Source organism: Megalopta genalis, chromosome 4 (assembly GCF_051020955.1).
Source record: "Megalopta genalis isolate 19385.01 chromosome 4, iyMegGena1_principal, whole genome shotgun sequence".
In the NCBI taxonomy this organism is placed as follows: Eukaryota; Metazoa; Arthropoda; class Insecta; order Hymenoptera; family Halictidae; genus Megalopta; species Megalopta genalis.
This window is the reverse complement of record NC_135016.1, coordinates 12,374,727-12,389,227: the sequence shown is the minus strand read 5'-3', so window position 1 is coordinate 12,389,227 and position 14,501 is coordinate 12,374,727. Positions and strand designations below refer to the sequence as shown.

At 47.2% G+C, this 14,501-nt stretch overlaps 1 protein-coding gene across 3 annotated transcripts in view; it reads left to right on the top strand.

Moving 5' to 3' along the window:
• Positions 1-14,501, top strand: part of Sp1 (transcription factor Sp8) — a 163,018-nt gene that overhangs the window by 110,412 nt on the left and 38,105 nt on the right. The window contains exon 1 of one of the 3 annotated variants that reach the window (XM_033475593.2): positions 4,611-4,862. The exons of the other annotated variants lie outside the window; for them this stretch is intronic. Within the exon in view, the coding sequence (XP_033331484.1) occupies positions 4,752-4,862 (111 nt within the window). The 5' untranslated portion in view covers positions 4,611-4,751. Of the gene's footprint in view, positions 1-4,610; positions 4,863-14,501 lie in introns of those variants that run through there. 3 annotated transcript variants of the gene reach the window in all.

The following is a 14,501-nucleotide window of genomic DNA, read 5'->3' as shown; positions in this document are numbered from 1 at the left end:
TTTTAGCCAATTTTATAATAATAGATACTTGAATTGCGAAATTGATTGAAAGAGTCTTCGTAACTTCAGCAATTTTGAAATAAAACATGTGTAATCGTTTATTTCGACTGACATGGTAGATTTAATGGTAACACTAGATTGACGAAGCACTGAAAGCAGTTATTTTATATTAGTTTATAAAAGTAACTTAAGAGACATCTACTCTGATTTTTATATTGAATATTTATATATTGAATAAATAACTGATAAATGTATCTTTATAATCTGAATAATCGTTAATACTAATCAGAAAGTCACAAGTTACTCACTCTTAGTGGTTTAATGTTTAACTAAGATGATTTAGCCGAGGTTTAACGATAAAAAAGAAAATGAGAGTATAAAGAATGAGAAAATATATAAATATGAGAAAATGTTATAGAAAGATTATGTTAAGTGTTAAAGAAAATATTAAACAAATTATTATCGAACATGCATGCTCAGTAGTGGAGAAAATGTTCAATGAAGTAGAATATGAACTATTAGAAGATAGAATCATACATTCATTCTTAGACTTTGATAACAGAAGAATAAAATTTCGCTTCGATTTAGAAGAAATGAATAACATTCGTATTTAGTATATCATGTATGATATCTTCATGTATGATATCATGCTACTTATTATTGTATTGCAGAGGGTTAACCCTGAAACGCTTCACGTATTAGAAGGTTTCAGATCTGCTTAAGGGATGGTCATTTTGTATCCACGTAAGAAAAACTGCCACAAATATTATCTTTTCCATTCGAGGTACATTTATTTACACAATACTATTAAATAATACATTTCGATACCTACGAAAATAAAATATGAGAAACATATACAGGAACATCGTTAGAATAAAAATACATGTCTAAAATTATCTAGACATCTTTTTTACCCTTTTTTAAGCGTGTCAGGGTTACCTTTGAACGGCGAACATTTTTGAGAATTTATGGCAGCCACGAATAGACACAACAAAATCTTTACGATTAATTTGTATATCATTAAAACCTCTTTGATCAGAGCAAAGTCCGAAAGTCATTTTATTACTTTCCATATTAATAGTTAATAATTACATACGACTGCCACAAAATTAAAACTAATATGAAATGTTTGTAATTCTGAATTCAAATGGACCGGCACCAGTGATCCCTTATCCGTCAATAAGGAAACAGATAAATGTCTATATAGCTCCTGCATTTCGCAATCAATGCAGACAGTTTCTATTGCCCACAAAAATACTCTGTTCACTCATGAAATGACCGAGCAGCCGAGTACAGTAATTTCTCCCTAATTCGCGCTCAGACTGCGCGCAAAAATGGACAGTTTGGAAAGAGAAAGATACGATTACTCGAGCCTTGCATCTCGTTTGTATAATTATTGACAATCGATAACCATATCCTCTTCCTCTCCTCGTCCCAAATTATCCATTTTTGTGCGCAATCCGAGCGCGAATTAGGGAGAACTTACTGTGCTCCGCGAACAATCGACTATAGGAACTATAACCTAGTTTAACACTCGCACTCGGACTCGCGATCTTTCGGCATTCGGCAGACGTCCGATGCGCGGAAGTGCTGGATAATGTTACGGGGGATAGTGGGCGTCGTCCGGTGGTGTCTTGTGCCGCTGAAAGGAGCACAGAAGGGTGGTGTATCGCGGCGGTCGAAGGCGCAAAATAAAGCTCCGACAATCGACTGCGGGGGCGAAGTTTAAAGAGCCCGGGGTCTCCCTCGGACCGCTCTGGGAGACGCGGAGACTTTGTCGGCACGGCAGTCTCGGTGTCAGCGAACCAATCCTTTGGCTCCTCGCTCGACATTCTAGCCGGTGCTGAATGGAGATCACACGGGGTTCCCACTGTATCGAGTTACAGGCGAAGGGAGACGCGCAACGAGAAGAACGAGCAAGAAGAAGCACTACGGCATTATGCGTTCGAGGGAGAATACGAATCCATTCACCGGCAATCATCCGTTCACCCAAGCGTTCTTGCCTCGCCGCCGTCTCGTCCGTTCATTCATCCTTTCCGTTAGCGTCGCGTTCGTAGAACTAGTTCGCGAGTAAATCCGCGCAGACACGGGTGAAACTGGCTGCGGGTCGCAGCAGCGAAATCACCGCGAACGATCGAGGACCAATATCGGGCCCGATCGAGCGGAACGATCGCGACGGATGATCGAATAGAAAGTCCGAACGCGAGCGTCGCAGTCCGATCGGTGCTCTCTCGATCGCTTGATTCGGCCGCGCGGAATTGACCGAAAGCGATGGATTCCGGCGATTCGAGCCGGGAAAACAAACGCGCGGCGCTGCACGACGGCGAAGCGGCAACGGAGCTGAACGGCGCGTAACGCTCGCAATTCGTGGCACGATAAACGCCGAGGGAGTTACCTACGCAATATCATTAGCGGTCACGATAATGGGCTCGATCCTCGGGCTACGATCATTATACAATATCGGCGCGGCGCGATGCCGCGCGGATCGAACGCTAAAAACCGGCGCGCATCGACTCGCGGGCAACGTAACTTACGAGCGTTGCGTAGAGACGGCGGCCGCGGCACACCACCCTGCTATTACGTTACGCTACAAGGTACTTTATCGCATTAATCTGCCGGGTACGTGCTCGCGATTTTTCTGAAACTTTCTCACCTGGTTTTTAATCGAAGCCATAACTCACCGGCCGGCAGATACACACCGAGCGCCCGTTGTTTGACTTGCGCAGCCGATAACCGGCTATTTTCTAAGGCCCGTCGTCGAAATTGAATTAACCGCGCCGCGTCGCGGAGAGGAGGGAGGGGAGAAGGAGGCCGGGCCGCGTATTTGTCGCGCGGCGGCGACAATGTCGGCCACGATTTGATAATTGAACTTTAATCGACGGGACTCCCGCCGGCGAATAATCGGCGCGGCTCTGCGGGCATGGACGCGTTTAACGCCCGCGGCCGCTTCCTACCCCGTCGCGCACGCGATACCTCATTAACGAGATTGCCGCGATTACTTCGGACCGCGCGACTCCGGGACTCGCGGCGGAGAACGCACCAGGAATTCCATTAACGCTCGCGGCGGGCATGAAAAACGGACGAGGCGCGGCGGGTCCGGCGGTGCATACGCGCGCGCAACCCCTCCGAGATTACCATTGACTGCGTAAAATCGACAAACCTGTTCCCCGGGCCAGCGCGCCGCGTCGCGATACGCTAATACCTCGGACCTGGTCGTCGTTATCTGCCTGTTCGCCTCCCACGCGTGACCTCGAACAAGTATCGGCACAGGGGGAAACGAGCGAGCGACGGGGAAAATAAAGGATCGGCCGGCGGGAGGGGGGAGGGCCGGGAGCGGACGGCAAAAAGGCCGACAACAACGATAAAAGCGGGTGGCAGGGGGGGAAAGGAGCAGCGGGAGTCGAGAACCGGAGGAAGTGGAGAAAGAAAGAGTAGCAACGAAGAAGACGAAGAAGACGAAGAAGAAGAAGAAGAAGAGGGAGAGGAAGGCGATGGCATAAGACGAAACGAAGAAGAAGAAGAAGAAGAAGAAGATGATGATGTGGCGACGACCGCGGCCGCGGCGGCGAGCCCACGTGATCGCGGCGCGTTTTAATTGGTCGGGAGTGTGGTCGGCGGCGCGATGGAGGGAGCTCGAGGCTGATAGGGAGAGAAAAAGAGGGAAAGGAAGACGGAGAGGGTTCGTTAGGGTTGCCACGAGGATTAGACAATCGCGAGGTTGTACGAGGAGGATCGTTGCGAGGGCGGGCCGCCGCCTCTGCGCCCCACCAGCAACACCTTCCAGGATGGAAACACACTTGTGGAGTGTTCCTGCGGGACGTGTCTGGCCACCGCCACCCGGCGAGCTCTCTCCCTGCACGCACTCGCGTATCCGAACACCTACGTATGCTAACGGCGGCTGCAGGGGAGGGCAGAGACGGCCGAGAGAGACAGAGAAGATAGAGAGAGAGAGAGAGAGAGAGAGAGAGAGAGAGAGCGCGAAAGAAAGAGACGGCGGAGAGACGGCGAAGTAGGAGAGGAGCCGGCGAACAGAGAAAGAGAGAAAGAGGATCCGCCTCCGACGAGGCGCTCCTCTCCTACGTGAGCAACGAAAAAGCTCAGTTATAATTGTTGCACGCCGCGAGCTGCACCTCCAGTCCCTGCGCTTAATTGCAGCCTCCTTCCGCGTCGCAGCGGACACGCATCGCGAGCCAGCATCCGACGCGGCGAGCCTAAACGCGAGAGGATCGCGTGGATTCCGCGCATCCGCATCCGCATCCGCATCCGCATCCGCGTCCTCGACCGACCTCCTTGTCTCGGGGACCGAGCTCTCCTCCTCGGCGCTGCCTTCTGCGGCCAACAGCCACAGAAATTACTGTGATTACCAGGATATACGAGGGGCCAAGGCAACCTTCGAACGGACTACCGATGCCGGGGAGCGCCTCCGCCTCACGATCGACCACCGACACCGGATTCTCTCGATACGCCAAGGATCTATAACGGGAGCCGCGATCTCGCCTCCTTTCAACGCTCGATCCTGAACCGTGCTGACATCCTCGCGCAAAGAGAAAGAGAGAGAGAGAGAGGGAGAGAGAAAGAGACAGAGAGAGAGAGAGAGTGCCGACCGGACCACGAGACATGCCCATTCATAACGCGAGCGATCCTTTAATCCCGTGGCCGAGATAGAAGCGTCGCGCTCTCGTGTGTAATTCCTCCGTTACGGAGCTGCTACGGTTACCATCGCATCGGACTGAACCTATAACCTGTACAATATGAACTGCGCGTACCAGTACTCGCATCCGGCTCACCCGCAAAACGTCATGACCATGCCGCCGACTGCTATCCAGCAACCGCATCATTCCACGGATACCGAGTACCTAGAGGTAAAGTAACGACAATCACGTTAGCACGACCCTTTTGCCGCCGAACAACGACACGTCGACGAAGTTCTTCAGAGAACGTCGTCTTCTTAATACCTTTGGAACCCCTCGCGCTACGATCTGTTTCGCAACCGCGTCGACGAGAACCTCTTTGGCCTCGAATGAATTCGTACACGATAAAGACAATTCATCGTTATCGCATGGCAATTTGCACTTTGACGTTTAAATATTGATAACAGAAGAGCAGAATTTGATTTCTATTTGAAACGGATAAATAACGTCGATATTTGTTGGATCATGTCCGAAGTCTTCGAGTCTGGCGCGATATTATAGGACAAGTGGTTGCGTTTAAACAGTGATAAACAACAGCTTCGTTTCTTCCTCCTTATCGAATCGTCCAATGATCAGCTTTTACGAAATCGTTTCAATCGCTTTCCGGTACCTTGCCAAGCCCCGCGTCGAACAGGTTTCGTGTATTTCGGTCAGGTACACGCGACTCCCTTGATCGGCGCTAACGGGGTTAAGCAAAACGCAGCGGGTACGCGGCGCGTCGGGTCGCCGCCGATGTTCGAGGGAATCGGCGACATCTGCTCCCCTCTGCGACGACATCCTGGGCGGATCGGCGCCACCCTTCGTTAATTGTTCATCTCCCGGCTGCGAAAGAGGCCAATGCGAGAGGCCCCGCGCGACGTACCCGTTCTCCTTAACGCGCTGCCAATTCATCAGCGCTCGTTCGCAATTCGATTTTCACGATTGCCAATCGGATCCGGCAATTGAATTCGAACAAAGGCCCCCGCGCTCCGCCGCGTACCCGCGTCCAATTTATTTCAAGAACCGAACGGAACGCGTCGCGGCCTCGCGAAGCGACGTCGTCGCGTCTCCGCGGCCGTTCATTAGGCGAACGACGTCCGCGGCAATAATAAATAGGAGGCGATCGGCTCGCGCGAAAGGTCCGAGGGGGGTAGAGGAGGGAGGGTGAAGGGGGGCCCGTCGACTTTCACGAGACTGCGGCGAACGAGCGAGCGGACGAGCGGAAGAATCGACGGGAACGAGAGGGGTAACGAAAGTGCGAAAGAGAGACGTAGCTGGGGGATATTAATATAAGGGCTCGATACGTAATTATAGTGATTACCGTATTGCCAGGGGGCGGACGAGGGCGTCCCTCAGTTTGCACGTCATTTTGCAATCTCAACTTCCAGCGAACATGCCCGCGAATTTGTCGGCGGTCCTTCGCCGGGCTAATTGTTTCCCCTTTTCCACGCTAATTCGTCGCGCGTACCAGCATACTTTTTCGTCGCGGGCCCGCGATTTCCGGACACGGATCGACCGGTCGATCGATCCGAATGTATGCGACGATATCTTGAGCACCGGCGACCGAAGCATTTATGATTTCGTTTCATTTCATTTATGACGAGACGTAAGAATACATTTTTCCTCGACCGCCAGCGAAATTCCGGAGACATATAAATTGCATTGCTCATCGAAGCACGCCGACTACGCGCGAAAGCTTCCGCGCGACCAGCCCGAACCGCATCGCGTCAACGGGCCCAGCCCTCTGGCTCGCGTAAGAAATGAACGCGGCGGATGCTGAGCAAAGAAAGCGCGGATTACGAATCGCGACCGAAATATATCTCGTGTCCTGGATCTATTCGATCCGATGTAAAAAGTGTCCCGCGAACTCGTTCCCGGCGTGTACCGTGGCCGCGAAGCGTGCGGCATAGATCGTTGCCGTTGTTACGATGCTTTCTCGTCCGCGACCTGTAATTATTACCATTCGCGGTGATTATACTAATAACTCTTTCGCGTTATCTCCGCGCGCGGTCGAGCCGTACCATTAAACGCTCATTTGCATTGTTTGCTTGACAACGTTATGTATAACAGTCGGGATTGGCGTTTCTGTCACGGATGTTTCAGCCCCGGCGAGGCACGCGTGTACCTCGTGGGACCATTTACGTAACGGAGAGAGACGGTCGACCGATTCGATCCGACCCGATCCGGCTCGACTCGACTCGTACCCTATTCTATTCGATCCGACGTCTTTCCGCGCGCCGTGAGAGCACCGGGTTCCTTGTTCGCGGATTACGCGCCGACAGAACAGCCGAGCGCCGCGTGAATTACGGAGAGGATCGGACGCTCTCCTCCCCGTGGAACACCCCATAAATCTGCTCGGCGGCGTCTCTCTATTCCGGACCACGTTGTAGACGGAACCGCGAGCTCTCGGCGAGCACGGACCGGCCAACGAGTCCGTAAATCAGTCCTAGACAAGTTTCTCCTCGCCTTGTTTCACGGCAAAACGTGCTGCTCGACCTTAAAAGCCTCAAAGAGGATGCTTCCACGGTTTCTCCGCGGCCGTGCCTCCCGGTCACCGCGCTCTCCGGCCTCGCAGAGACGAATCGCCGACAACGGTGAAAACGAGCCCAAGGGGATATTTATTTGACCGTGGCGGCTGGAAGCGGCGCTATAATTCTTCCCGGCGATTAGAACGACGAACACCGACCCCGGTGTTCCGCGCCGAGAATAGCTCGGGCCCGATCGATCCCGAATCCTGCGATCGAGGGAATCCGCGAAATTTCGCCGTGTCAACGCGTAGCCGGATCCGTAGAACCGTCCGCCATTAGAGGGGGCTAACAATCGCGTGCAGCGCGGACCGCTGCGCGGCCTATATCGTTCAAAGAATGTTTGCACGTTATCAGCGCTCTTCCATTACATACTCGACGCGAGTGTTTGATTTATGAAACGAGCATCGGAACTGGTTGACACACGGCACGCAGCTTTTTCCCGGCGTCCTCGTCGCGAGGCGAAATGGCCTCGCGGAGGGGGCGGTTCGCGGGGATACGGCCCCGCGCGGACGGGCCCCGTGCTCGAACCGTCGTTGATCGGTTCTTAATCGTTCCCGCGAATCGCCGATTTCGTGGTATCGCGCGAACGCGATAAATTATGATCACGTACGCGGCGTCGACGCGTCAAGCGCCTCGGAATCGTTCGTATTAACATAATGGCCGTTCGGCCCCGTCCCGTCCCGGCTCGATAGCGATAGACCAAACAGATAGCGAACGCGCTGGTTATTAAACTCGGAGCACCTTCTCGTCCCCGAGCAGCCTACCGGCGAGCTTACACAACGATGCGCGGCGGGAACGGGGCTCTCTCTCTCTTCCCTGGTCCCAGTCTGGTCTGGTGAATCTTCATTTTCGACGGTCCCAGCCGCTATATGCGAAGCTGGTTCCTTGGTAATTATTAGTCCATCAGCATCTCCCGATGGCCACATGGTCGTATAAGAGGCAAAGGCCGAGCTGGTCCCAACGCGGACCATCTTAGCTCCGCGAGGCCGCCCTGTCATTATCCGCCCCCGTCAGGCCCGTGGGCCCATTTCCCTTTCAACCCTGTTCACCCCCGTTCCACCCTACCCGACTATGCCAATCAGCGATCCGTCATTTCGTGGCGTCGATATCGCTCGATCGTTACCGACGGAATCAATCGTCGCTTTTCCGTCGTCTACGCGATTCCGATTTCCGTCGAATCAACGACGATCGTTTCGCCGGCGACGTCTTTAACGACATCGTTGGGCCGACATTCATTTCGCCGACGATATGCCGTTTTAATTATAAATTCAAAATAATCTTCCAGATCTACAGTATTTTCATGACTTATCGCATTTTGTGGAAGTTGAATCTTGCGACTCGTGCAACAGTTGCGTCTTTTAGCAGATTTTCTAGCATAAAAAAGTGACGTTCCACTTTTTAGCAGCGCCTCAGAGTCACCGCACGAGCGCAGTGGGTTAATTAACCGATCTGCTAAGTTCGCCGACGATATTAACCCTTCTAACTCGAAGCCATTTTAATTCTAAATTCAAATTAGTCTTCCAGATCTACAGTGTTTTCGTGACTTATCGCATTTTGTGGAAGTTGAATCTTGCGACTCGTGCAACAGTTGCGTTTTTTAGCAGATTTTCTAGCATAAAAAAGTGACATTACAATTTTTAGTAGCGCCCCAGAGTCACCACACGAGTGTAAAGGGTTAATTAACCGACCTGCTGAAATCGCCGACGATATTAACCCTTCGCACTCGATGCCATTTTAATTCTAAATACAAATTAGTCTTCCAGATCTACAGTATTTTCATGACTTATTACGTTTAATGGAAATTGAGTCTTGCGACTCGTGCAACAGTCGCGTTTTTAACACACTTTCAAGCATAAAAACGTGACATTACAATTTTTAGTAGCGCCCCAAAGTCACCACACGAGTGCAAAGGGTTAATTAACCGACCTGCTGAAATCGCCGACGATATTAACCCTTCGCATTCGAAGCCGTTTTAATTCTAAATACAAATTAGTCTTCCAGATCTACAGTATTTTCATGACTTATTGCATTTAATGGAAATTGAGTCTTGCGACTCGTGCAACAGTCGCGTTTTTAACACACTTTCAAGCATAAAAAAGTGACGTTACAGCTTTTAGTAGCGCCCCAGAGTCACCACACAAGCATAAAGGATTAATTAACCGAGATGAGATCGTCGACGACGTTTACATCGACGCTAATTTCGCCGGCATCGACTTTATGCCTAGTTATGTTTGCTGCCTAGATTAGGATGCTATACGATCATTCGAAGGATATATTAGTACACGAAGTAACCGTTCATATAAATATGTATAATGAACAATAAAGACGATTTGTTACTGCGCAAGGCTCGCGGATCCTCTCTCAACCGATTACTCTCCGCAACTGGCCACTGTGAACGCAGGCTCGCAACATGCATAAAATATATCCTTCAACGGATAGGACACTCATATAATACTCATATTCACACCATAAATTGCATAACGACATTCACACACGCGCGCATAAAGCACGAGCTAACAATATTATGATCGCATTATAGCAGTCGTTCGGTACCATCGGCAGGCGAACGTAAAGCGTCGGCGATTACAGCGTGTCGGTTAATTAATATCGCCGACGAAATCGGTCGAACGATGTCGGTTAAAGACATTGTCGGTGATTAGATGCGAACACCGCGATTCGCGTTCTCCTTTCTCTCTCGTCCGTCGACTCGGTGCGTGACGGCGGCGAGGCTGCGCTGCTCGCGACGATAAATCACTGGCCGCGCTTTTATCCGAAAAAAAATCTGAAAACGTTGCAGCCTGGAAGGGAACGCAACGAGATCGATCGGGGGTACGCCGTCGTTCGCACCCTCATTTGCACGATCCGAGCGGTTTGCTCTGTGAAAAGACGTTAACGCCCGGTTGCGGCCCCGATTCATTGTGAGCCGTTCATCCCTCTTCTGGTTTCCTGCAACGCACGCCGGCCGGCATCCTGCGACCTCGAGGAGGTGGGGCCCGCGGATCACACCTTTTGTGGCCCGATCGCACGCGATCTACGCATCATCGTCTCCTCGAGCCGGCCCCCGGGGGTGGTTTATCGACAATGGCTCGCGCGTTCCGCGAAATATTTGTTCGCGGCTCGCATCGATTTTCACGGGCCTCGATACGCACGCGAGACGCGTTAACGCCGTGATAGAATCGAATGGAACTGACCGCGATTCGTTCGGAGGAGGAAAAAAAGTTAACGAATCGAAACGGCGTGCGGCGCGGCGCGACGCGGCGCTGCGCGGCGGCGGAAGCGTTCGTTCGGGCTTTGAGGACGGCCTTCTCTTCTCGAGCGACAGAGGACGAAGGGGGGCGGCTGTGAATGGACTGCGATTAGACGGCCGCCTCGCCGCAGTGGCGCCTCGATCTTCTGCCATTATGGAAAATTAGGACCTAATGCGACCCAAACGCGTCGTCCCTTCCTACTCGTCGCAGCGGCGTAGCCGGTCTCGCACAGTGGCCTGGCACGCGGCGTTTTCTCCAAACAGATCAATTTTTCAACTGTTACGATTGGAAGAACCTTTCGTTCCTATGGAAGGACGATGTTTGAAAACTTTGAAATGCAAAATATAAATATAAATAATATATTATTTATATTATATATATTATTTATATTATATTTATTATATTATATTTATTTATATTATAGCTTGTAAGCTGCTTTAACCCCTTGTCGCACCATTTTCTTCGTTATTACAATTTTTTTGATTGTAATAATTTCTGGAAAGAAAGAGAAGGATAATTTATATTTATTGCGTGTTCCCGTTTATTCAAATGTTTTAACACCGATGACAAGAAATCGGTATTTTATTCAGACTAAAAACAGCGGAATAGTATTCATACTTAACGGGTTGTTATTAAAAATCTCCGTCACGTTAAAGACTTGTTAAAGTATGGCAAGGGGCAATAATTCTTTGACCAGATGCAACGGTTTAGGGACAAAGTCGTGAAATTGAAAGCGAAGTTAATTGTTTTCGTTATTCATTATAGGACATCAGAGTGAACAGCTAGTTGAGTTACTTAATTGCGACATACGCATTTATGACAATGTAAACCTTAGGAAGAGCTTGATGAAATAATTATTAGTGATTCGTATCGGGTTTATTTTATATGAACGCTTAGACAATTGCGATGAGCAACGCGCAAATTCCAAGTGCTGCTAATTGTTAATTTTTAAATTACGCGAATTTAAAAAAAAAACATGGCGCAGAACTAAAGCGTAGTTAACTACTGCGAGAAATTACTGTATTCACTTTTCTACAAAATGTGATATAAAAAATTGTAAAAATATACAGGGTATCCCTGCGTCGGTGGTACAACCGAGAATGGGTCGATTCTTCATGAAAAAGCAAATCGAAGTTAAGAAATACAATTTTTTAATATTCAGCAAAAAACTGTGGTTTAAATCGATAGATTTCGATACAAGTCATATGTCACTTATTAATAGTTCTAATATAATTAACATGACGCACTATGTTACTCGTTTCTGTCTATGAATCGAGAATGTATTTAAATGAAAATAAGACATGTAATTCAGTTATTAGCTTTCTTTATTAATGCAAAAATGGTTGAAAATGCTGAATATTCAAAGTCGATTGTCTTTTCAATATTAATACAGTGAATTTTCTCTAAACGACGCTCATATTGTACACAAAAATCGAAAAATTTAAAAAAAATACACATGTTGGTAAGCAATAACACTTTTTATTATACTTATCGCAATGAGGAAAATGTAACTTACGCCATTACGATTGATAATCCACTCAGATTTGTTTGAACTTGAAAAACTGTTGAAAGAGTAACTGTTGCGCGAGTCACAAAATTCAGTTTCATATGTATAAAATACATTAAGCTATATGAAATGGAATTATTATAGATCTGAAAAGCTATTTTCGATGCTGAGTTAAAATGGCTCCGACTGTAAAGGGTTAACACAAAAACAAACGAACATAAGTATACATGAAAATATAATTCGGTAAGTAATTTCTCCCTAATTCGCACTCAGATTGCGCACAAAAATGGACAATTTGGGAAGAAGAGATACGTTTTTATAGTCGTTAACAATCGCTAACTATAAAAATTCGTATCTCCTCTTCCCAAATTGTCAAGGTTATTTATTTGAACGTGAATTAGGGAAAAATTACCGTATTCACTTTTCTATAAAATTTAATATAAAAAATTGTAGACTAAATATTGCACACAATTTTTGCATACAATCTGAACGTCAATTAAGGGGGAAATTATTATATACATACAGTGGACCACAAAAGTGTTCATATACCTTTTAAAACGCAATAACTTTTTTAAAATCAGTCTTAGTGATTTGAATTTTTTTAGACGATAGCGGGACTAGTCTACTAGACAATGACCAAAATGATTTTCTTGAATTTTGCTATCACTTGGAATGACGAGAAAAAGATAAAAACTCTTGTTTTTTAATTTTTTTTATCTGAGCCTATAACGGAAACTTAAAAAGTACCTCTCGTAGATCTCGGTAACTTATATTATGTATGCTGGCAATTTTATCGAAATCAGTTGACGTTGTTACGAGTTATAACAAATTAAAGATGACAAAAATCGCAGTTTTGTCACGATTTTGACCAAAAACTGGAAGAAATCTGCAGTTTTTATAATCTTTCAACGTCTGTAGTTTGACTTTGTAGGTTAACTGATTTCGATCAAATTTTCAGCACGCATTTATAACTTATGTTACCGAGTTAAGTTATATTTATAACTTATGTTCGGTAACTTATGTTACCGAGATCTGCGAAAGACTTTTCTAAAAACTTTTTTATAGGCTCAGATAAAAATGTTAAAAAACGAGAGTTTCTTATTTTTTTCTATCATCCTAAGTAATATCAAAATTTAAAAAAAACACTTTAGTCTAGTAGTCCAGTCGCTCTATCATCTAAAAAAAATTCAAATCACTTAGACCAATTTTAAAGAAGTTATCGCGTTTTAACCCTTTGCACTCGACGTCAAATTAACACAAAATTTAATACAATTTCTCTGACCCGTGGTATTTTCATTTTATACAACCTGGTGCATTTTGAACATATGACATTGAATTTTGTGACTCGTGCAACAGTTATGCTTTCGACCGTTCTTTAAATATAAACAAATTTGATTAATGAAATTATTTTGAAACGTGACGTAACAGTTTTTATTGGTGCCTCGGAGTCGCCAGGCGAGTGCAAAGGGTTAAAAGGTGTATGAACACTTGCGGGCCACTGTATATCGGTGACATCGTAATATTACAGCCGGGTGTCGAATACTGTACCATAACCATAAGCCTCGAAACAACGCTAAAATAATTTATGCCGCGTTTAAGCGAACTCGCCGACCACTGTGAAACGGTCCGGGACCGCTTTCAGCTTTCACTGTATCAACCGGTGCGTCGCTCCGGGGAACGTCTTGCATAATGAGGCGAATCGTCGCCGAAACGTAAACGAGCGCGCCAATGGGGGGACGCACAGTTATAATAGAGCCCTTCCCTAAAATCCAACCCGGTGTACGGTAAAGTCGCCTCCGCGCGGTCGAGTCAATAGCATTTGAAATTCAAACTCCTCGATTAAAATCGCATTAGAGGCTCGTAAGACGGTACACCGCGCGGCTTCTTATGCTCCCTTTTGCGCCGTGGCTCTCCGGCGACGTCGTAATGCCGGGGAATCAAGGGCAGCTCGTCCACGGCGACGCAAATGTCGCCGTAGATTAACGGTCCGATGGCCGAGCGCCCGTGGACAACGATTAATCAATATTGCTACCTTGGAACGAAAGGCTCTCGAAGAACAAGAGAAACGCGCGGCAACAAATTAGTTCTCGGGGAGGCGCGAGTATGTGTCGAGCGGATCGTTTCGTTACACCGCGACGCACAATGCGGCCTGCCGTGGACTAAAATCGAGAAATTGTTGGTCGATTTGAAGCACCGATTGCTTCGCGACGTCAGTCAATGTGTTTCATTTAATTTATTAACACGTTCCGTGCGAAGCCATTTTTGCCTAACTTGTCGTTCTGGCCATTTGATGTTTTGACTAAAGATTGATACATTATCACATAATATTTCATTATATCATCAGTAGATAAGTAGTGATTGCCCGAATCAACCGTTTTTATGCAGCTCTTGCTTTAAAAAAGTCAAACATTGTAATTAATAGTTATTGTGTATATAACGATTAAACAAATTTATGTGCTTTGTTCTATACAGCATTTTTTACAATGCCTCTCATCCTTTTGGTGGAAATATATTTTATACAATCAAATTTGTCACAAAATGTATGTCT